The sequence below is a fragment of the Pinus tabuliformis genome, chromosome 3_1 (assembly GCF_031772625.1).
Source record: "Pinus tabuliformis cultivar Carrire ecotype Pingquan chromosome 3_1, CPIR1, whole genome shotgun sequence".
NCBI classification, from domain to species: domain Eukaryota; kingdom Viridiplantae; phylum Streptophyta; class Pinopsida; order Pinales; family Pinaceae; genus Pinus; species Pinus tabuliformis.
In genome coordinates, this window is record NC_142301.1 from 920,343,061 (window position 1) to 920,366,121 (window position 23,061).

The 23,061-nt window shown below is 35.5% G+C and overlaps 1 protein-coding gene across 2 annotated transcripts in view; it reads left to right on the plus strand.

The window, feature by feature from the left end:
* Positions 1-4,614: 4,614 nt before the first annotated feature.
* LOC149190750 (rhomboid-like protein 19) overlaps positions 4,615-23,061 on the plus strand; it is a 157,705-nt gene continuing 139,258 nt past the window's right edge. The window contains exons 1-2 of one of the 2 annotated variants that reach the window (XR_016256018.1): positions 4,615-4,838; positions 10,436-10,560. Coding sequence is in view for 1 of the 2 variants with exons in the window: in XM_089412250.1 (XP_089268376.1) it covers positions 4,830-4,838; positions 10,436-10,560 (134 nt within the window). In the remaining variant the exon portion in view is untranslated. The remainder of the gene's footprint in view (positions 4,839-10,435; positions 10,561-23,061) is intronic. The other variant, XM_089412250.1, reaches the window with a different exon arrangement.

Consider the following 23,061-nt stretch of genomic DNA (forward strand, 5'->3'; position numbering starts at 1 on the left):
AAAGAGACGAGTAGTCCCTTCTTATATTTGGTCAAAATCTGTAGATTCAAGTCTTTGGTAAGGCATGCTCCCTACCTTCATACTATCTTAACTGCGTTGTTAACCTCCTTCCCACTCCCAATCCACAATCCACAACTCTTGACCACATCCTCTAGACCTCTGGTGAAAACCGTAACAAGATTATATGAAAGAGAAGGAGACAACGAGAGGGATGTACTTACCAAATCTTCTCCACTGAGATTTCGCTAATTGCACTTTGAAACTGAAAGTGAAACACCTTTCCCTGAGGAATTTCCTTCTTGGGAAAATACCAGATGTTTGCCTGGACCTTTTCTAGGTTTGGAAACCACGATTCCCCTCCCTAGATTTAGGGATCCATTGACTTCTTCCATGTGAGTAGGAATGGGCTTAGTTGGAGGGGCAACCTTTGCGAGATTCTTCTGATTAGGCTCCAAACCCTAGCCTGTTAGGATGTCTAATGAATCTAGGTCCAGCTCAACCTTTCCCAACTCTTTTTCCATATTCCGCCACAGTAAAAACCCAGATTTACCTTGTTCCAAAACCCGCTAAAGGGCCACCTTGTTTACCTCTTTGTCGCTTGAAATATCCTGGATGTTGTTATGCGAGTGCTTTGAATGGGGTTTCCTTGTGGAAGTTAGAGAGTCAGCTCGAAGTTTGATATATTACATGCCGTCAACATGTCCAGCTACCATTCTGACAGGATCTGACTATTTCTTGTTGTATGTTGACCTGCTCAACCGAACCCTAGCTGTAGAGGATGCCCCATCCCATCACTCGTTGTCATGTAATGTTACTTGATAACATCTCCCCCATACTAGGCTATAGATCATTTCGCAGTGCAATTAACTATGAATATAGTATATATATATTTTTTCTAATTTCATCAAAACCCATGAACATAAATAAGTTTTCATTAATTTTGTCACTGCAAACTAATTAAACACACACACATTTTGTTCTTCTATTTCCAAACTAATTCATAATTAAAATTAAATCTTTGTTGTTATTATTATTGTTTACACACATTGAAATTAACAATCTTTTATATTTTAATTCTAACTCAAAAAAAATTAAATGTATTTTAAAGCCAACTCGTGTGTGTGTGTGTATGAGAATATAAGTAAATCTTGTTAATATTACTAGCAGGGGGTATATTTGACGGGTATTTAACCATCAAATACTAACCATTTTAAAATAGGCACATCATTGGCGATGATTAACTAAGTTTTCAAACCGTCAATTTGATGGGTGACTTGAAAAATTCTCTCTCTCTCTCTCTCTCTCTCTCTCTGTATATATATATATATATATATATATATATATATATATATATAAGCAGTTTCAATAAACTTATATAAAACAAAAGAAGTTAGTGATTCTATTGGTTGAGACTCCAATATAAGTATCACACAATGCAATGCCCACAACACTAAGACATTAAGATGATACTTCGAGATAAGCATAAACTCATCCATAGTGTATCTTTGGACTTGTTAGAAAAAACTCATCTTTGTCTTCGCTTACACCATGTGATCCTACATTGTACACACTTATGCATAACGCATGTACATTGAATCCTAAAACTAAAGTGTTGAAACTCACATGACATGTCCACACCCATGGACCATTGATATTCTATATAAAACACAAACTAACTTTTCTTGTTTATGTAGGTGAAACAATTATTTTTCGTTTAATTTCGAGAATTTATGTAGTTTCTTTGGCGTTGGCACATTTTGGTGATATATATAAATTTTTGTAAAAATAGTCTATTTATTAGTTTGATTAGAAAACAAATATATTTTGTGGTTAGATATGGAAATCTCAAATGTGTAGTTTCGAAGGCTATTATGTTTTCTATACATTCACACTTGAATCTAAACACAACTGGATTTATGCCTTTTAGGTGTTAATGTGGTTAGAAGATGATGAATTTCTTCAAAATCCACGCCCGCATGTTATTAATATTTAAAATGTTGGAAATTTCCCAATTTCTTATTTAAAAGTGGCCTAAAACTTGTATCATTATTTATAAGGTCCTCCTTAAGTCCAATTCATCATTAATTCATCAAATTGAATGCTAAGATTGATTATTCCTCTTCAAAATACATTATAATTAATGGGTTTGACCAAGCTACTTGAAAACTTTTCAAGAATGGTTTAGCATAATTTGTAAAACCTTTGAAATTACATAAATAGTGACTATACATAATTGCACCAAATCATTGTCTAGTTTGGCATTAGGAATGAACATGGTTGAATATGTTTGATTCCTTTAAGTAATATAAAACATATACATCTACAATATTACTCGATTGAAACTTATTTTATGGTCAAGCCAGAATAAAGAAAATTACTAACTCAAAACACAAAACTTATATTAACAAAAAAAAAGTTTTTACATCCACAAAAAAAGTTAACAACAATACAATACATGATATTTAAATGATGGGTAAAAATAAAAACCAAACATCATGTGAATGGCAATTTTAAAAGGAAACCTGTCATAAGAAATTTGCTTGACGGGTAAGAGTGCCCGCCAAATTTGTACCAGGATCACTAATGATATATGATAAAATTAACAATCTTTTCTAATTCTAGTTCCAATTCAAAAACATAAATTTAAATTTACTTTAAAGCTAACTTGAATTTTTCTTACTCTAAACCTTGCTTTCATTATTTATTTTTAATGTAAGTATTTTTTTTGATCTAATGCTATGTGACAAAATCTCCTTCATATTGGGCTGCAAAACACCCCTAACGCAACAAGTTTGTAAAAAATTGCATGTTTTTTCATAGAAAGATAAATATGATGTTTGATTTTCTTATTCTAGACTTGTCTATGTCCATAAGAAAATGACAGATTTTAGTTCATGGTGTATATAAAGTGATTTGTATAGTTTTCAATCTAATTTGTTTCCAAATGAAATTCATTGCATCATCTTTTATTTGTCTCTATCATGACAAATAAAATTTACTCATTCTACATATCACATCTCCCAAAAGTTTCCATTTATATGGTGTGTTACACCAAAGTTTATTTTCATGTGAAATGTTATATCATACCAACAAAATTATATGATGTGACATATTGCACCTAATCTTTTTTTGTGTGTTATATCACATCCCATCAAAGTTCATTTCGTGCAATGTGACATAAGGCATGAAAATAGTTTTTTGTGTGATGCGACATATCATGCCAATTAGCCCCAAGGGGTAGCTTAGTTGGTCAAGTTCCTGTTGCTAAGTACCTTGCCTATCAGGAGGTCACGGGGTCAAATCTCCTCGATGCCCTTGGGGTTAGGCCCATCTAGTTTGGCTGTTGCGTAGATCCCTCTAGGTTGATCTCCTTGGATTTTTCCATGGATGTACCGGCTACTCAGTGTCCATGAACCACCCTAAAAAAAAGACATATCACACCAATTTTTTTCATGTGATATGTATGCCACATCACACCAACAATCATATGATGTTTAGTGCAACATGTCGTATTGCACAAAATGAAATTGATGTGATATGCCACATTATAGGAAAAAGAATTTAGACGTGATGTGACATATCGACATATCGTAAAAAAAATTAGTGCAATATGTTACATCAATTTTTTTTAGTATGACGTGACATATTGCACCAAAAATGATGTGACATATCGTAAAAAAAATTGTGCAATATGTTACATCAATTTTTTTGTGACATATTGCACCAAAATACTTTTAGTGAATGCAAAATTGATATTTTTATCCCCTAGAAATTTTTGTAACACTAAAAAAAATAAATGTATCTTTAAATAAATAAAATTTTTACATGGGACAATAAAAAAAATGCAAAACTTTTCAAGAAAACAATTCTATCTTTATAAGTTTTTAAAACACTTTAAATAGTAAATTTAAAAAGTAAAAACACTGCAAGGAAAACAATTCTACCTTAATAAGTTTTTAAAACACTTTAGTAAATTAATATATTTTTGAAACACTTTAAATAATAAATTAAAAAAATGTCAACATTGTATAAAAAGTAAATTAAAAAGTAAAGAAAGATCAAAGTGACTACAAAAAGTAATTGAGAAAAATAAACAATAAAGTAATAGAGAAAAATAAACAATATAAAACAATTTTATTTATTTTGATCTCTAGGTTAGTATGGTCATTAACAAAATAATTGCCACTATATTATATATTGATACCCATGTATAAAATACATAATAACTTTTAAAATTATAAAAAATACTTTAAAATATTTATCAATTAATTAATTATTATTCATATATATCAACCTTCCCGAATAAAATAAAATAAAACAGTTATAAATCAACCATTAAATTATAAATAAATTAATAAGTGATTGTTTAACCTACAAAGAGTCCATTGACATACATAAAGATTATTGCAGAATGAACTCTCATCTGAGGATACGCCTTTGGTTAAGTATATTGTAACGCATTACAGAAACACCAACCACTAACGATAAAAGGCCCACACGATGGCGCCTAATGTAGAGCCATGGTGGGCCAATGTTGACTTGAAATCACGACTTATCCGCGAGACATAATTTTAGATTTAACTATGTTAGGCGTAAACCATGTAATTGAAGATTTTATAACAGTAGGCATTAGACCTATTTTATAGTTCATTTAAATATCACAGTTCAATGCCATGGTTTGTTTTAAGCTCCACTACGCCCTGTGGACGGTCCCAACAGATAAAGCTGTAGCTCCTTGATATCAAATGAATTAGCGAGGCGGTGCTGTTGAGACCACTGAGCGAGGAGGATCAGATCTGGTGCTTTACCCACTAATTATTTCTGCTTCAATGGAAGGGGTAAGCGAAATGTTCTGTGTCTCAAAGATATACTGCTGTACAATCAATTTGGTGTTCAATGGGAAGAAAATGTTTTCTAGTTAATAAATGTTAGATGCAATGAGTATCCAAGCTCAATCCCGCAGTAGTGACATATGTTCCCAAATTAAAAATTTGTCTCTGGATTCTGACACCATAACCTCCTGGTATTGTAAAGCTTTGAAGTGATGCTGCTTTTTAATGAGTACGCGGAATAACTCAACGGGATTTGAGACCATGACCTTTAGTCTGCAATTACATCTTTCAAACCCTTCGATCAACCTTGTCTATCTGCTGATATTTATGTAATAACTCAAATTCGGCAACAATACTCCAATAATTTGTATTTTATGTGATCTGGTTTTGCGTAATCTGAGTTGCGGCTCGAACACCCATATTTTTAAATGAAACTTTGTTTGCTTTCATGTATTTCCCAGGTCATTTGCAGGGTCGAGAAGTAAGCAGAAATGTAAACTTTTTTTATTTGAATTAATGCTGCATCTAACCTCTCGAACTTGGCTAACTTATAATCAAGGGCTTAATACTCTCCAGTGTTTGAACCCGGGTCGTTAAGGTAGCGGTCGTCTGCCTCGATAGCTACCACAGACCGACGGACCAGAGAAGCATAATTTTGTTCCTTATTTCCATCCTTTTTGATTTGTGAATTGTTTGGCTGCACTTTTCTTGTTGCTGTTACTTGATTCAAGTTTGTTACCTGTTATATATATTGTCTAAGTTTCAGCACTTTGTATTTTGCGTGCGTGGTGTTAAAATTCACAAGACTCACAGATTACATGCGGCAAAGATATTGGCCCGCAACACTTTATTTTGCATATATTATTATCCCGCATCTACACATCAAACATTGCGCGCGCTTTGCCTATCTATGCTCATGCGGATCCAATCATCCATGTGGATTCTTATCACAGACAAAAACATGGCCAAGAAAACAAATGAAGGCACCCTTGAAACGTAAATATTTTAGTTTGAATTACTTAACACTCCCACTCAGTCAAACATTTACCTGAACTCAGGCAATGTTGTAGTTCAATCCGAAGCCACCTTTGCAATATTGCAATTTGTCCTTCTGAAAAGCTTTCTCTCATGCATTATCTAAAATTGACCCAATCTCACAAAATTCCACCTGTGCATTTTGCTTCTTCACTTGGTGAACTAAGTGGATTGTCATGGCAATGCAGCTCTGGCTGTCACATCTCAAAACTGTGGGACTCAACTGCCCCGTTTCAAAATCTGCAATCAACTCTCTTGACCAGACTAGCTGCTTGATTTCATAAAAAGCTGCTAGGTACTCTGCTTCCGCACTCAAAAGAGAAATATTGGACTGCTTCCTACTGGCCTATGAGACGATTCCACCCTTCTATTTGAAGCAGTAATCTCATGTAGGCCCACGACATCAAAATCTCTTGCCCATCCACATCACAATATCTGATTAGCGGCAATGCATCGTCCAAACTCCCACTGATGTGATGCTGAAGTCCGTTGGACATAAAATACTTGAAAATCTGCTAAACTGCTGTTGACTATTGTGAATTAGGACCTCTCAAGAACTTTAACTATATTGCTGATAGCATATGTGATATCAGGTCTCACACCTGAAAAATTGCTTAATTGCAGCCCAATATTACAATCTATAACTACTCAAGATTTGACTAACATTGCCGAAGACATATTGCAATGTCAAGGCTCGTTGTTATGTTCCAAAACTTTTAATCTGATCCTTTTGTAATTTTAAAATTGTTTTGAAATAAAAATCTGGAAACTGAAAGTGCCAACAGCAGCATCAACAGAAATAAAACAACAGTAATGATTTTACCAGCAACAGTAGATTGAGTACTAACAGCAGACAATTCTTGCAATTTGCCAACTGTAAATCTTATAGCAGATTCCAGCAGCACTAACAGAAGGATAAAATCAACAGTAATGATCAGTAACAACACTTGAATTCTCGCAAATCCTCAGCATGATCATACTATGACAAGCACATCATAATGGCAGTTAATGTATGGTAAACTAATGGTCTTTCATTATTGTGTTTGAACTGTGTATGTAAAAAGGTGTCTATTGGATCCCTTATTTTTGTGGGAAAACTTCTGTTGGTGAAACAGGGAGGTCTGTTAAGGTTAGGGTGATAAAGCATAGTGCTGTCATTCTCCATAGCTGATTTGATTCATCGCCATCGACAGGGCATTCTAGCAAGACTAAACACTAGATTTGCATTGAGAAAACTAAGGTCTGTAAGATTCTAGGGAAAATTTTGCCCTAGGTTTTCGTTAGGCAACTAGGGTTTTAAATTTTTTTCTTCTTGTACAGGAATGACACAACAGTTGATCCAATAAATAACATAGATCTTCAGTAAACAGTTCCTTTTTAAATTCTGTCCAGAGAAAATTCGTCTGCCTCTGATGTTCTTCAGAGGTCTGTCCCAACCTTCAATTCAGTCCAGGTAAATCAAGGTCTTTTCAGCTCTATACTAAGCCTCTGCACTGCTGCAGATAATCCCTCGAGCTTGGTTACAGGAGTGCGAATCTTTCTCCCAAATTTTGAGTCTGTCAAAGCAGAGGTAGCCCCAGCTCACCTGTCTGCACTTGCCTCAGAATAGTATAGGCGACTTCGGTCTACTACTGATCATGATTAGAGCTTGAAAAGGTGATATCCAACCACATAGGTACCTTGGCTCACCACGTGATTATGTATTTAGCCTCAGAGGATGTCGATCTATTCCAGATTTTGGCTTCTGTTCGCATTAGATACTTCGTCCATAAGGGTTGTGGATGCCCTTACCTGTGGATGCCTTATAATTTGATCTGCTGGCTACAATAGACTTAACTGTCTCAGGAATTTTGATTCTCTGCCTCAGATTGACTTTACTTTGCTTCAGGAGGATTCCGCTAGCCTCATATCCACTTTGATCTGCTTCAGAAGGATTCCGCTAGCTTCAGTTGGTTTCGCCTTCTGCCACAGGGTGATCTTACAAGGGTTTGGCCTAAGAAAATTCGATCTATTCCAGAAATTTATCCTCAGTCCGTCCAGCTTCAAGGTGGTATGTTTTGCTTTTCCACAGACTCTCCCACAAAATGCTTCGCTGCTGCTTCAGATAGTTAAATCCCTGTTGCCAGAACAAAAGACAAGTGACTAGGTAGGGTGGGATCACCTCCATTGAAACTAGTCTAAGAAGAAATGGGGTATTAAAACCCTTAGAGCATCAGGCTCAAACAAAACGGAAACAAATAATCCAATCCAATTGATGCCTCAAGTGATTCTCATCCTCTTGTATTTATAGATTTCCTTGAGGGGGGTTTTATCCTTAATTAATTGAGTGAGGTTCACACCAAGCCCCAACTTTGGGCTTTTTTGCCCTGCTGCCCCAAAACTTGCCCTCCGCTGCCCAAACATTGGGTATTTTGGGGTTTTCCCCTTTATCGAGGACTATAGCCTTTGGGCATCGATAGACTACTTCATTCCTTGGGCCAATTAATCCCTCGGGACATTACAGTCCCCCCTTCCTGACATTGCTTGTTCCCACGCAATGACAAATCTGGGTGCTGCAGCATTTTCTCATCAACCCTTGAACATGAAAAATTGCCTTCAAACTTCACAGTTATCATTCTGAACATACCAGCACTGCGAGATGTCATTTCGTTCATTAGAGGTTGCATTCTACTGCCTGCACCCATATCTTCATTAGGTACTTGAAAGTGGTGATCCTTATATGCTTCAAATTCTGCACTCCCATGAGGCACAAACTTCACTGGTTCCAATCTGCGAAATTGATGCTGCCAATATACAATCCAATCAATTTTTCCATCAGAGATTTCAGCAATGTGCAGGCTGCATCTTTCTCCCTGTTTTGTAGCAGTCAAATGACCCATTATGTCTTCAGTTAGACTTCCACCTTGCTCCACCATTTTCCAAGAAAATCTTCCAACAGAATTTCCATGAGGTTTCCGCCAAACCATCTCCCAAAGTGGTCCAGGATGCAGAAAAACAAGGAACAGTGAGGCAGAATATAGATAGCAGCCATTATTTTCAGCCTCATACATCATATCGCTGTTGGAATTTGGTGGAGCTGCCAATTTCGTAATGTCACGTGTAGTATATTATTTTCCTGTCAGACTTATTAGCTGCTAATTTCCAAGCTGTCATGTCACATATTTCTGCTACCAATTCTTGTATCCCTCTCTTAATTTTAGTTTTCATATGTTTAATTAATTATAAGTTCTGAACTTTAGGATATATTAAACTTTATTAAGCTTCCAATTTTATTTATTATTTAGTCTTTACTAATAAAAGATGTATATGTTGACATCTATTATGCTTCTCTTTTTCATGGAGTGCCTCTACCTTTTTAATTAGTTTTACCATTGGTATTTCAATCTCCTGTATGCTTCTGTGCTGTTTTCCGTGTGATTTATTGCATCACACTCCAATTCACTTTTTCTAATTGTCTGGCAAACTTTCTGGTTCCATTCCTGTGATTATGTGCCCATGATGTTTCTGTCCTCATCATATCTCCCAGATGCCAATGTTGTACCTTGGATCCAATACCATATAGAGTTGCTCATCCATGTATGCAGAAATATCTGCAAAGAGAGGAAATAATTGATATTTCATTCAACACGCGGTAATGAGATATGAGTACATGATATGTCTCACCATGACTCCCAGATGCCATATATTGGTTCTTGGATCCGATACCATATAACATTGCTTGTAAAGTTACATATACATGCAAAACTATTTGCAAAGAAAGGATATTAGATGTTTCATTCAATATGTAATAATGAATGAAAGTACAATGATATGTCTTGTGACAGACAATCACCAGTACATAATCATAAAAAGACATGTGACTAAATTATTATGATAAGTTCCTAGACTCTATTAAATGCTCCGAATTAAAAAGTACTGAGTATGATACTTAATAATTTGGCCATTATTAAATATAAACTCTAATAACATTTTCTATGTCATTTAGTATTGTGAGGATGGCATTGGTTCATGGAGGAAATACTGTCACATCAATAATATGTTTTAGAATGATGGAATGATATAGATGTTTAAGGTTTGATGTAATATGGAGAAATTTATTAGTTACAATTAATTTCCACACAAAATCATAGACATCAAAATGCCTTTGCAAGCTTGTATGAGCTAGGATGAAGACTACATGTAATGTGAATGATAAGTAAGAGATATTGAACTCTATACAACTTCCATGTTTACAAGCAGTAGATCCATTCATAAAAACATGACACCCCTTTGATGTTTGTGTGTTACATACAATTATCATGAAGCTTAGCTTTGCTATTTGTACTCGATATTGATACATCATGTGGGTTGACATCCATATATGAGATCCTAGTACCTAATGAATTGGTTACATTGTGCTTGGAATTATGGCTTATAATTTGTTGATATTTCTTCCAATTTAAGTGATTGATTCTCCTCATCTTCTTTTCATTAATTGCACATACATGTCAATGAAGGCTTAAGTCCTTGATTTGCAAATATTGTTGTTTTTTATAACATGTTAATATGTTATTTTTTTTCTGTTTCAGGGTACTATCCTATTCTCTGGCTTCACACGATTATGCAAAGGTCTTGCAGCTGTACTTGTGATTGTATATGTCATTTCACAGCTTGTCCCCCCAACAATTGACTATTTAGCATTGATTCCGGGGAAGTATGATCCGTTCCTTTCCATCTCAGATTTTCACAGTTCTTTTCATGTTTTGAATTAAATGCCTAATTCTTTGCTTGTGCTTAGTATCTGACTGACACGATGTTATATGCAATCACTTTCTGCTTTTCAACGTGTTGATGGGAATTTCACATCAAAGGGTCAACTAATTTAAATTCTAGTGGCATAAAGTCTTTCTGTAGTAGACAACCTTTTAAATGCCAGATTTTGTTGTGATATATAAAATATGGAGCACATGTATATTCTCTACTGCATGAGAAACTTGTGGGAATCTACATGAGATTTTTTGGTTGACTAATTTGTGTGTGTTCTCTCCCTGTCTCTCCATACACAAAAATGCATATAAATAGATATAGCTTGTTTTATGTGCAACAATATGTGAATATTTCCTATTTCTCTGTGATTGACTAGTTGAAGGAAGCATTATGTTTTCCAAAAGTCGATCTAAAGCAGGTACATGAGGATATGTACATTGGAAGAGTTCAACCTATGATTACATTAGAAGTCACAAGTTCATCCAGAGTGTTTTGTCTGAGTTATAAACTATGCATCCATATTTGAAACTATGATAAGTTTTGTCTCATAACTTCTTGACAATTCCATATAGCTCTTGCGACACAGGTAGAGTTTATTTACAAAACAAAACTTAAGGATTTCTGCACGCTAGAAAATGTAAACATTACTAGTGAATTTTGATTTCGACTATGATAATTTGAAACATATGCCTTATTCAACGGAACATCAACGTCTTCTATCTAGAGTTCTTTTATTGTTATGCAACCTTGATCGCTCAATAGGGGTAATTTTGTTGATGGTTCTATTTATGTAATGGTCATTATACACAGTAGATACATGTAGAATAATTAAGTCAACCTTCATAGTGACCTAATTAAGCAGTCAATGGATTCTTGGTCTTCTCTCTCCCTTATGGGATTTGAGATGTATTCATTTTTTTCGAATAATGGAGTGACTATTCTCTCATATACAAATATTACTTTTGTTTATGCTTTGGGTGTGTAAATTTGATATGATATTAGAGCCATGGCAACAAAGAGTTGAGGAGAAAGTGGGTGATGACCTAGGGACTGCAGTGACCAAATACAGATTAAGGGAGTGCTCACATATGCATTGGACAAAATAGAGCAAGTGAACTTTGAGATACAGCGTGTCTGGAAATTAAAGCCAACTTGGAGGTATTCTATCTTTTTGGTTTATTATTTTAGGTCGACCTTGATCTATTCGACTACTCGTGTTTTTAGTCATTACTTATGGCACTCTTGGGAAGCAATATTGGTTTTGGTGGATAGTTTATAGTGTATTTTTTTTTAGGGAAGCCGCATATTTCTGAGCCTTGATCTTAAGGAAATCACCGTAATAATTTTGATAAAATTTAAATAAAATTTTGATTAAATTTCTGAGTAGGCCGTGAGGTTTGAGGGCCTTCCTCCATCTTGGCCATGGGATTTGATTGACTGGTGTCATTTCTTGTTGAAAGCCGAGTGCCCTTTGAGGGTTAGATCAACTTGTTTGAGGAGTTTAGAGTCATAATTGGTGTTTGGTCTGATTAATTTTTGCATCTTGAGGAGATTGTTTTGTGAAGTTCTTCTATCATCGTAATCCTCCTTGAGTTGAAGAGTCCTTTCCCTTTGTCAGAAGGGCTTCTTCCCTTGTAATATAACAATAAAAAAACTTGTTCTTGAGGGAGCTTGGGATCTCAATCCTATGGTATCCCGACTCATTTAAGAGGGAGGCTCTTTCTCTTTTCTTCTCTCTTACTCTTTAGATCTAGCTTACTAACTTGTTACTCTTGCATTGCTAGTTTCATTGTTATCATAGTTTACATATGATCTCTTTAGTTGCATTCATTAATTGACTATTTGATCTATTGCATTTAAAATAGTCTCTTGTATTTTGTTTCATATGTAATCAAAGATTTAAAGTAGTCTTTCTAATATCTTGTTAACAATCTCATTTGCCATCTCTATCTTGTGTTTTCATCATATATCTTCACTTGTTTCTATTGTCTAACATAAGCGAAGAACATCTTAATAAGCACTATAACTAAAGGCATTTGGGCTATTGTTTCTAACACCTAATCTAATTGAATCTCTATTGTTTCATTGAGTAACATTCTAATTGCTTCATTAATCATTATTGCAAGCTAATCATCTTGTGCTCATAAGTGAATCTTGATTATATGTGAATTGGCTCTCTTTCCTATTGAAGCATTGTTGTAATCGAATCTCATTGAAACATTTGCATTTGCATCCTAAATCTAATTTGCATTTTAAAATTTACCTCCAAGTGCTTGGTTGATAGAGAGATAGGACAACCTTTTTCATATCCAATTTGAGAAGCTTGACCCTTGAGCAACGATTAAAACAAGTGACCTTGCAGTTCTCTTGTGGCCGAGTCCCTTGTAGGAACGGAGGCACTTGGGTTGCTAGAACTCCTGGGTAGGTATCGTTAATGAGGCCTTAGCCTCCTTCCCTAGCAGTTCTCCCAACAACCTTGTTCTAAGACTTGCTTCGATAATTGAGGAGAAGGCTTTCACCTTAGAATAGGCATATAATTAAAATTTACCAAGATCTTGCATTACACATAGTTAGATCTTGCATCATCATCTTGCATTTCAATTGGTTATTGTAATCGGAATTGTGGGCTCATTTCATTTACTTGTGAATTTTACATTGTTGTACTTATCATTTCCAAGTTTATCATTTCTTGAAGTACATGTCATATTTATATTGCAAGCTCATCTCTTATTGCTCATATATCCAATTATTGTAATCTTTTGATCTCTCATACTAACTTTGTCTTGCAGCATTGCCTGTCTTATATCTTGAGATATATTTTATATTGTGCAAGTACTTTAATTCATGTTTTGAGCATTGTAATTAAGGCACCGGTTTCTCACTTTTAAAATCTCATTAAGTGTCTTATCAATCTAATTGAATCTATCCTTTACCATTCACCTTGCTCAATAATAATAATCTTACTTGCAATTAACTTTAAATCAAGTTGTCTAGAGAAGTAATTGCCTTGCCCTTAGTCTCCTAGAACTTGTGTTTCAACAAGTTTTCCTTTTCCTTCATCTTTAGGGACTACCCCCCCATAGCTTGCTTAGGAGAGAGCTTAAACAGAGTGAGTAGGGGATAGGTGACAACCTCTACTCTGAGTGTTGCGCCTTAGGTGTACACTGTACACTTTGGGCGAGACATGTTCTTGACTGTAGGTGATTTTAGAGCCTTTTACTGATTATGCTTGTCTATTGTTTTTATTTTATGGCTACTTGCTAGGTTTCATGGACTTAACTCGGAATGCAACATATATCATATGCTTGTGAAAATATTTATTTGCTTATTCATTACGTATACTTCAAATGCCAAAACAAAATACAATATCAAGTTCTGGCAAGTTGATCAAAGTCTAACTTGGATTGTAAGATTGTAAAAACCATGTTAAAACTGAAAACTATAGTTTGTTTTCCATATTCATTCCCTTCAATCATATTTTGGAGTAATTTCTAATTTCTCACATGTTGGACGTGCATGCAAAATTTCATATGCTCTAGGTTTTGAAAATTGTAGCGAGAATGGGTTCCTTGATTTGTGCATTAATTCAAGGAGCCTCAACGAGTTTCTCCTTGAGCATGCAAAAATTCTTATCAGTTGGGAGCTAATTCCTAAAAATTAGGACGAGTTCCTAAAATTTAGGGCGAATTCCTAAAATTTAGGAAGTGTTCATGAAGCAGTTAACTGGTGTGTCAAAGTGGAAGGCTGAGTTATTAGTCTTCTAGTGCGAGTTAATTGAGGAAAAGAACTTGTGGTTGAGTATCAAGAGATAGGACAAGTTGCATGAGTAGTTAACTCACGCTAACTCAAACAATCACAAAAGCAAACTTTTTAATTAAAAACTCACCAAATTTGGCCATTCGAATTTGCTTTAAAAGGAGCGAAGACACATTGTTACTTATTTTTTTGTGAGCACGGGCTGGTGAGACAAAGCAATAGGAGTATGCACAAGGTTGTGTATGAGCTTGTGAGGAAGAGTGTGCAAGAGAAACTTGTGCATGGAATTATTGTGAGGAAGAGTTCCCTTGGGTGGTGCACATAGAAACAGGAGGAAATTCCTATTTAATAGGAGCACCTATTGCGCAAGGATTTAGGGAGTTGATCAGGCTACAACAAGCGTGTTTTTCGAGCCTAGGCAAGGCAGGGAAAAGGGTGTATTCTCTATTGAAAACAAAGTTGTATTGTAAGAGATCTATTGCTCAATATTTTATCAACAATATTCTCATACAAGCAGAGGGTTTTCTGAGTTGGTTTCCCTAGAAAAAATGTTGTTGAATTGTGTATTTATTTATGTTCCTATTCCGTTGAAAATAAGTAGGGAAATTCTGTGTCTATATGAAAAGAAATTAGATTTCAGATTGTTCATATAAGCAGTTGCAGAATTTTGTGGATTTTCTACACTAGGTTTTGAATATAAAAATAATTTGGATTACATGAAAATACTACAAAGGCACCCGGTGAAACCATTTATTATGAAACACAATATCTTTTTATTTGAAGAGGGCAATATGAAGTCATCATTGCCAGACATGGTCGTTTTAGGGGCATTCTTACCTAGCAAGCTTGGATTCAAACTTAACAATAGGAACCATTGTGGGAATTGGAGTTTACTAAATTCTTATTATAAAAAAGGCACAAATGTATTATCAATGATAACACAACAATTTGCTTCTGTTCTTTAGAGTTATTTTCATTGAGATTCATGAGTGTCACGACAGTTTCTTCTAGAGGCTTTTTAAGGCTCCCCAGCTCATTCATGATAAATTTAAAATTAGTAACATGGTATATGTTGAACATCACACATATTAACATTAGTGTAATTCTGAAATAAGTACACTCAATTACATATGTGAATTTTTAACTTTTAACATGTACTCATATGCATTAGGCACTACGAACTATATTTGGGAATTTGTAGGACAAAATGTGGCATCCCAAAAGTGTAATGTCCTAAGCACAATGTGTTAGCTTTGTGTAACTCAGGAAGGCTACTTATTGTCACCTCAGTAGCTCTCCCTCTCTCTTTTGGTCGGCTCTTCTCCAGCATAAAGGGGTATCCCTAAGTACAATTGCTAAGGTTATGGAGTGGAGGCTTTATGTGACGTTTGAAGAGAGTCTTCAAAACACAATTGGTTGTAGTGTAGCTGAAAAATTGAATGGTATGCCAACAAAAAGGTGATGGAAAACCCCAAGACTAGTGCCTACCAAATCTTGGGCAAAATGCAGTCAAGGAGGCATGGATCTAAGAGATCGAATGCATGAATATCTAAGGCAAATAAGGGCTGCATTTGGAGAGCTAGGGGTGTTACTTTTAAACAAAGCTATGAAGGTGATGTTATATTACTATAGCAACAACCTCATTTGTTAGATGCAAGCTTAATTTAACAACAATGAATGTAAGAGGGATTAAAACGTCATGTTATGCTCCATTACAAGGCCTTCATGAAGTTACTAGGGTTTCCTACAACAAAACAAATGTGAAAGAATTGCAAACATAAAGCCTCACATAAAATAGATGAAATATCTCCAATCTTCCATTAAGTTCGCTAGGATGATGGACAATGTAGCCCAAGGGATTCCCAAGAACTTCTACAAATGGAGAGAAAGCTCCTCTTTATAGAAGGAATTTATTCTCTCTTACAATGAATATGATATTTTCCAAATACGTTCATGACAAGTCAAAGAAATTATACAGTAATGGAATAATTAGATCTATCCTCAATCAATGGTTGACCATGTCAAGTGAATGTGCGACCTCCATCCTCTCCAAGAGAAGTCACTCTGTCCAAAAATAGAAAGAAGTATGAAAGATATCGTCAAAGAGAGAGATAGTGCAACACTAAAATAGGCATATTACCATGTCAAGATGTCAAGTGGTCCACACACAATATGCCCTCTAAGGTGCTAGACCAACAAACTACATAAAATAATCCTTGACATGGGAGGATGTACTCTAAGGTCCACCTAGAAAGTCTCACTAGGTGTGCCCTCCCAGATGCATGAGTGAGAAAATAATAAAATAACCCTCCTGGGAGAATGATCTAGATTCAGCTCCATGTGATAACTTGCAACGATAAATTAATGGAGTGGTTATAACCTCTAACAAGATAAGCTCAAGATGAGAGGGATGAATTAGGGTTTTGACCATGCCAACACTTCAAGAAATAATATAAAATCCTCCTTAATATGTGCACTCTACAAGAAAGGAATACAATAATCAAAGGGGTGCACTCTTCCAAGACAAACCCTAAAAGATTAACAAGAATAAACTCTCCACATGTGGGCCCTCCAAGTTAATGATCCAAATATAAAAGTAAGACCAAGTAAGTGCATGCGCAAGCCACATGTGTGGCCCTCCAAGTGTAACATGCCCTTTAAGGAAAGTTCTCCTTAAAAACCTCCAAATAAGATAATATTAATAGCAGGTCAAAGAGGTGAGGGCACTCTACAATTTAGTTGAAATAATGCCAAGTGTAGCTGAGATAATGATTTTGACCATGTAACCTTGAGGAATGAGCATTTAGGGGAGGTGTGCGCTATGATAATGTGCCAATGGAGCACTTTTACCGAACAACAAATATAAAATATCTTTCATAACAAGTGCACCCTCGAAAGTTATGCCAACATAGTTACACTCCATCAATATATGTGACAAAACCATGTGTTGTTTTCCAAAATCATCAATTAATTTTCCCCAATTCATGTGCACAAGAGTAAGTTGACCTACAAAAGTGGGCTAAGGTAGTTACCCTCGTTATCAATGTTAAAATATTCCTCCATAAGATTCTTCATAATGATGCTCAGCCAACCCAAGGAGGTGTGCCTAAAAAAGTGTGCCACCCTGTCCAAAATAGTAATATTATACATGTATGCTTCAAATTTGTGCCAATGAAAGGAGCACTCTACATAAAAGCCTCAATCAACCTCCCAATAACCCCTCCAAGTGTGAAAAGATGCCAAATGATGTAGGGCACCCAAGTAACCTTCTCCAAGAATAAAATAATATTTTTAACCATTAAATGGTAAGTCAACCTCAAAATATGTGCACAATTATTAAAATCCTAGTAAGCCTATAATACGTCTCTAAATAGTTACTAGATGATTAATCACCATGAATATGTGTGCCAATGAGGGGTGCACTCCCTCAAAGTGTTGTACCATGCAAATAAAAGATGTCCTCCTAAGAAAGTCCCCGCATGATAACAACAAAATAAAAGCTCCACCTAGGCTTGATACTAGAGTGCACCACTACCAATGGACTAATATGTCATATACATCATCCAACCGTAGGAAAACAACTAAATCATCAAGGAAACATATGTTGTACTCCCCTTTTATAATTTAAACTTAAGTGAAGGTACTTCAACAAGGGTACTAACATGATCAACACATTTACCCTAGGTTATGTCCAGTGTTATCAAAATTGGACTGTACTGGATTGAATTGGCTGGTCCGACCATTTTCGAGGGAAAACTGATTTGAACTAGTGTCACGGAACAGAAAAGGCCAGTTTAATACCAAACTGAACATTTTGTACAATGCTACTAAGGACCCTTTGAATGCAAGTTTTTTTGAGCAATAATTTGTGATTGGGGAAGCCTAGTATTTGACTATATTGCCCTAGCAATGCTATGAAATTAATGGTAATGTTAAATTCTTCAAGTAAAAGTGAAAATGTCACTTTTACTTAAATTTTTAACATTACCATTAATTGACTCAAGATGTTTGGGACTAGTTCTGGCCTCATTGAATTTCATATGGAGAAGTAGAATTTAGATCCCACTCAAAATCCAACAGACCTAACAGTTTTTCAGGACTTCAAAATTGGTGGAATTGCAACATTTCCATTGGATATGGAACTAGCATTTAATCAAGAGCTCCAAGCCCTCTACGTACCTTGATGTTAGTGGCACTAATTGTTGAACTTCTCTATCATGACTCTACTAAAAATGTACCCATCACTCAAACAAAATCTTTACTTGACATGATAAGCTTTTTCTATCTTATCTTAATGCTTAGAGAGTGATATTGATGACTAAGATCCCAATATAGGCAATGGTTTTGATGATATGTAGGTATTTGTTGTAGCGTGATTTTTTTGGGGCCATCTAGGGCCTATTTGTTATGTATTTTTAGTTCAAAGATGGATTGCACTTGGTGCTATTTTGGTTATGTGCATCCTTACATGCTATGTAAATGAGAACTTTTGCTTTTGTGTATAAATGGTTTGGATTCATATGGATGCGCATGAATATATATGTTTTTCTTTAAAATTTGAATATTTTGTGTGTTTTTGGTTGACCCTTTTTTTGGACTGGTTTTTTTTATCAATTCTTGTTTGGTTATCGGTTTGTGGGGTCTACTAGTTTGATCAATGGTTCGGTTCTGATAACATTGGTTATGGCTAGTATCATAGTGTTATATCACCTAGGAGAATCACACCAAGTAACATGCATTACCCCATCACATCAACATGATAAGAGGAAGGGACATAATAAAATGCTAACCTCATACAACCATGAAATATGCCCTCATCATGCATCCAAAACATGAGGACCATGTAGCACACCCCCTCCTAGTGACATATGAACAATATAACACCATCATGCATAGTCACTAGGATGTTTCAAGAAGAAGATAACACATGAAATATCAATCATCCATATGTCAAGCGTGTTGATTTTTTGTAGCATCAAGAGGTATTCCTGCATGCCAAAGACGTCTCCAAGTCGACCTAAGAAAATTATAACAATTTTTATTTTTATTTTTATTTTTGGAGTGCAAGTCGGCCCAACCAAGTGAAGGGGTATGTCCCTTGGCTTATTTTAGCCCATTCAACGAGTATAAATACATGATGTGACATTTCATTTTTATCACCAAGCGAGTTTTTCTTCATCTTTCTGTGGGCAACGAGGAGTCGTAGCCAAGCGTAAGGAGGCCGAGTTAGAGGGAAGCAAGTGAGAGGGCTGCAACAAGAGAGGAGGTTGCAACAAGAGAGATGACCATAGGCCACAGGGTTGCAGGGTGTAGGGATCGCACACCTGTTGACTAGAACGTTGACCAACATTGATTTCTGATTTGTTTGACTGGTTTGACCAACATCTGACTAGTGTTGGCTAGTTGAAGTTTGAGCAGGTTTGACTAATAGTTTGACTTGGATATTGGCACAAATTTCTAGACAAAATTGTTGATTTGTAAGCCTTTGCTGAAGAATGATTTCTCCTAAACAAAAGTTGTTTGGTTTTCTCCCAAGGTTGGGTTTCTCAGGGTAAAAATATTGTCTCTATTGTGCATGGTTACCTTTCTATGATCTTTACTATTTATGTTGCATTTACTATTGATATTTTCTGTGTATAATTGCTCAATAATATCAGTGGCATGAGGTAAATTGATTGAAGATCATTAGGTACTAATTATTAGATTAGAAAATTGTTTTTTCTTATGAATAAAAAATATATAAATAATATAAATAATGATGATAATTGTAATAATGATTAGTTAATTAGTAATTAGTAATTAGTACTGAAGTGGTATGTCTAAATGGGACATGACCTGTTGAAATTTCTGTTTTCCCACCCCGGTTTTCAGTTTCTCCTTATTTCTCCCATGTAGTTAAATGCCCATTCCCATAACCATACATTTAACAGACTGAAAAAATAAATATTGCTGAAAACACAAATTCTGGAAATTTTTCAGAATGCTGGAAATTGCAGAATTAAAAATCAGCAATAAAAAACAGCCATTAAAACACATTAAAACACTGATATTTTTGGTCAACTTGACCCTGGAAAAACCCCCTACAACTCTTGGGGAAAACTAGTTTGAGAGCTCTTCTTTATTTCTGAAAATTGTCTTTTTACAGTGAGAATTATTCAGCAAAAAATCAGCAAGCAAATTTACAACTTATCTCCTTTCCCGTGCCTCACAGCAATCTGGAAATTACAACAAACAGGACAGCAATAAATGCTGTACGGCCTCCGTTTTGTGTGCAGAAAAATCAGCAAACTGCTCCTCGATTTTTGTGCAAAAATCTGTCTTTCACTATGTGTTGAATCAGCTGTACAAATCTGTTCAACTGTTGCCTTGGAATGTGTGCCAAGCTGCTGTCTCCTTCTCCTCCCTGCTCAGAAATCTCTCTTGCTCTCTTGCTCTCCTTCTCCCAATCTGCTCATGAAAGAATGAATGACCTTTTCCTCCTTTTCCTCCTTTAATATAACTCCAAGTGACTTTTGGGTGATCTCTAAATCCAATGGCTGAAATAGATTTAGATCAATGGTTGAGATTAAATGCTCATTTAAATCTCACTTTTTATTTTTTAATTCACCCCACTTTAATAAAGACCCACTTAGTCATTTATTTCCAAAGTCACTTTTCCTTTCTAATTTTTCATTGACTTTATAAAAGTCACTTTAAAATTAGACTTAATAACTTTATCACTTAAAGTCACTTTTAAATTAGATTTAACTTTATAAAATTATAAAGTCACTTTAGGAGAAAAATTAAATTCTTTTGGACACTTTTCCCTAGGCCAAAGATCAAAGCCTAAAGGAACCACCTGTCCTCCGGTACCAAATTTCAACATGACCTTCCATGAAGAGGCACCTGCCTACGGTATATAAGCGTGCCCTCATTCTCATTTGTACATTGTTACATTTTAATATATATTCTTGTATCCTCAATGGAGATCTACATATTCCAAGTCTTTTGGAGTGTTTAACCTGTTATAAAGAACCTTGTTCATACCATTTTTCTATTGCTCACCTTGTAGAAAATTCAACATGGTATCAGAGCCTTGTTGAAAGAGTAATCACATGAAGTTAGCTTAAGAGACAAGTGTCCAAAAGCCTAATTGGATTTTTGATCTTTTATCAAAATGGTGCCAAGTCTTAGAATAGAAGATAGGTTGGATGAGCTTTAGGAACATGTGAAGGAAGTCATTACAGAGCCAGAGGGAGCTGAGGAGAAAGCCAAGCATAAGAAGTCAAAGGAATATCTTTTTGTCTCCGCTCTTTTAGGCACTATTGACAATGATGTTTGGTTGGTGGACAATGGTGCTTCTAGGCACATAACAAATTTTCAGGATTCTCTCTGATTTGATAAAGAGGGAAGACTATACAGATTGATGTGACAACTAGCCCAGGCATTGGTGCCCAAGAAGCAAAAGAAGAAGGATATGTCCAACATTAAGTACTTCATTTGTCAAAATTTTGGACATTATGCCTCCCAGTGTCCTAAGAAGAAAAGGAAGGAAAAACAACATGCATTAACAACCAATGTTAATGATGATGATGATGAGCATCCACCTTAGAAGAAGTCAAAGGAATTCTTCCTTTAGGATCTACTTTCAGTAATGTTTGTAGATAAGGCATATGACAAGTTTCTGAGACTCTCTTATAGATTCCTCATACAGGAAGCTAACAACTCTTTACAATCCTTAGATCAAGAGATAAGTACTTTATATTTTTCTCCCTTGATTATTATTATTATTATTTTTATTTTTTAGGTTAGCTTCTTGTCCTTGTATTTTTTGCTTGGTTATAATTTTTTCTTCCATGGCCTCCTGAGTGGAGTTTTGTAGAAAGGAAAAATTGTGGAGACTGCCAATGTAATGATTCATGTAGTAGATGGTAGCATCGAGAAGTACAAAGCAAAGTTTGTGGCAAGAGGGTTCTCCTAGAAAGAGGGAGTGGACTATGAGGATTTCTTTGCTCCATTTGCTAGATGGTCAGGTTCTTGTATGGCCTAAGGGCTCGAGCATAGACTCAGCAGGAGTGATTAATGTTCGAGAGGGAGGATTGCATAGATGGTTAGGAAATCCAGACCATGCCAGATGACCAAAAGAGCTTCCAGTTCCAAGGAAGCAGAGAGTCAAGCACAGTGGAAGGAGCAATCTTCACAGAGGATAACATGGGTTGAGATTGTCAGACTAGATGCTTAGAGATGAGAGGTCTCTAGGAGCAGTGTGGCTTCTATGAGGGGACCATGTTTGTCAAATATCGTCTTTATCAACACTGTATCTAATTGATAGTCTGGGTCCTTTGTTGATTAGTCATTGTAAGACTTTCTTTTGGCTGTTATATGACATTGCATGTTGTATCATTGAAAGTCTATCAAACTTTAACTTATAAGAACCCTCTAATTTGCTTAAGTGGTCTAGAGACAGAGTGATTGTACTTTGGTAAAGATTATCTCAGCCTTCAGGCTCTGTTGGTTCCCCATCCCAATCATTAGACCTCATCAATCACCTCGAACCCTCCTTATTGAATATCCTTTAGGTCATTTTTAGGGAATTGTCCCTTGTGGTTTAAACACCACAATAACTGGAGAAAGGCTGCTGAGGTTACAATGGTAACCAATCTCTTGTTGTTCCAAGGTTTGGATTTGCCTAGTGAGGTTTTGTGCTGGACCT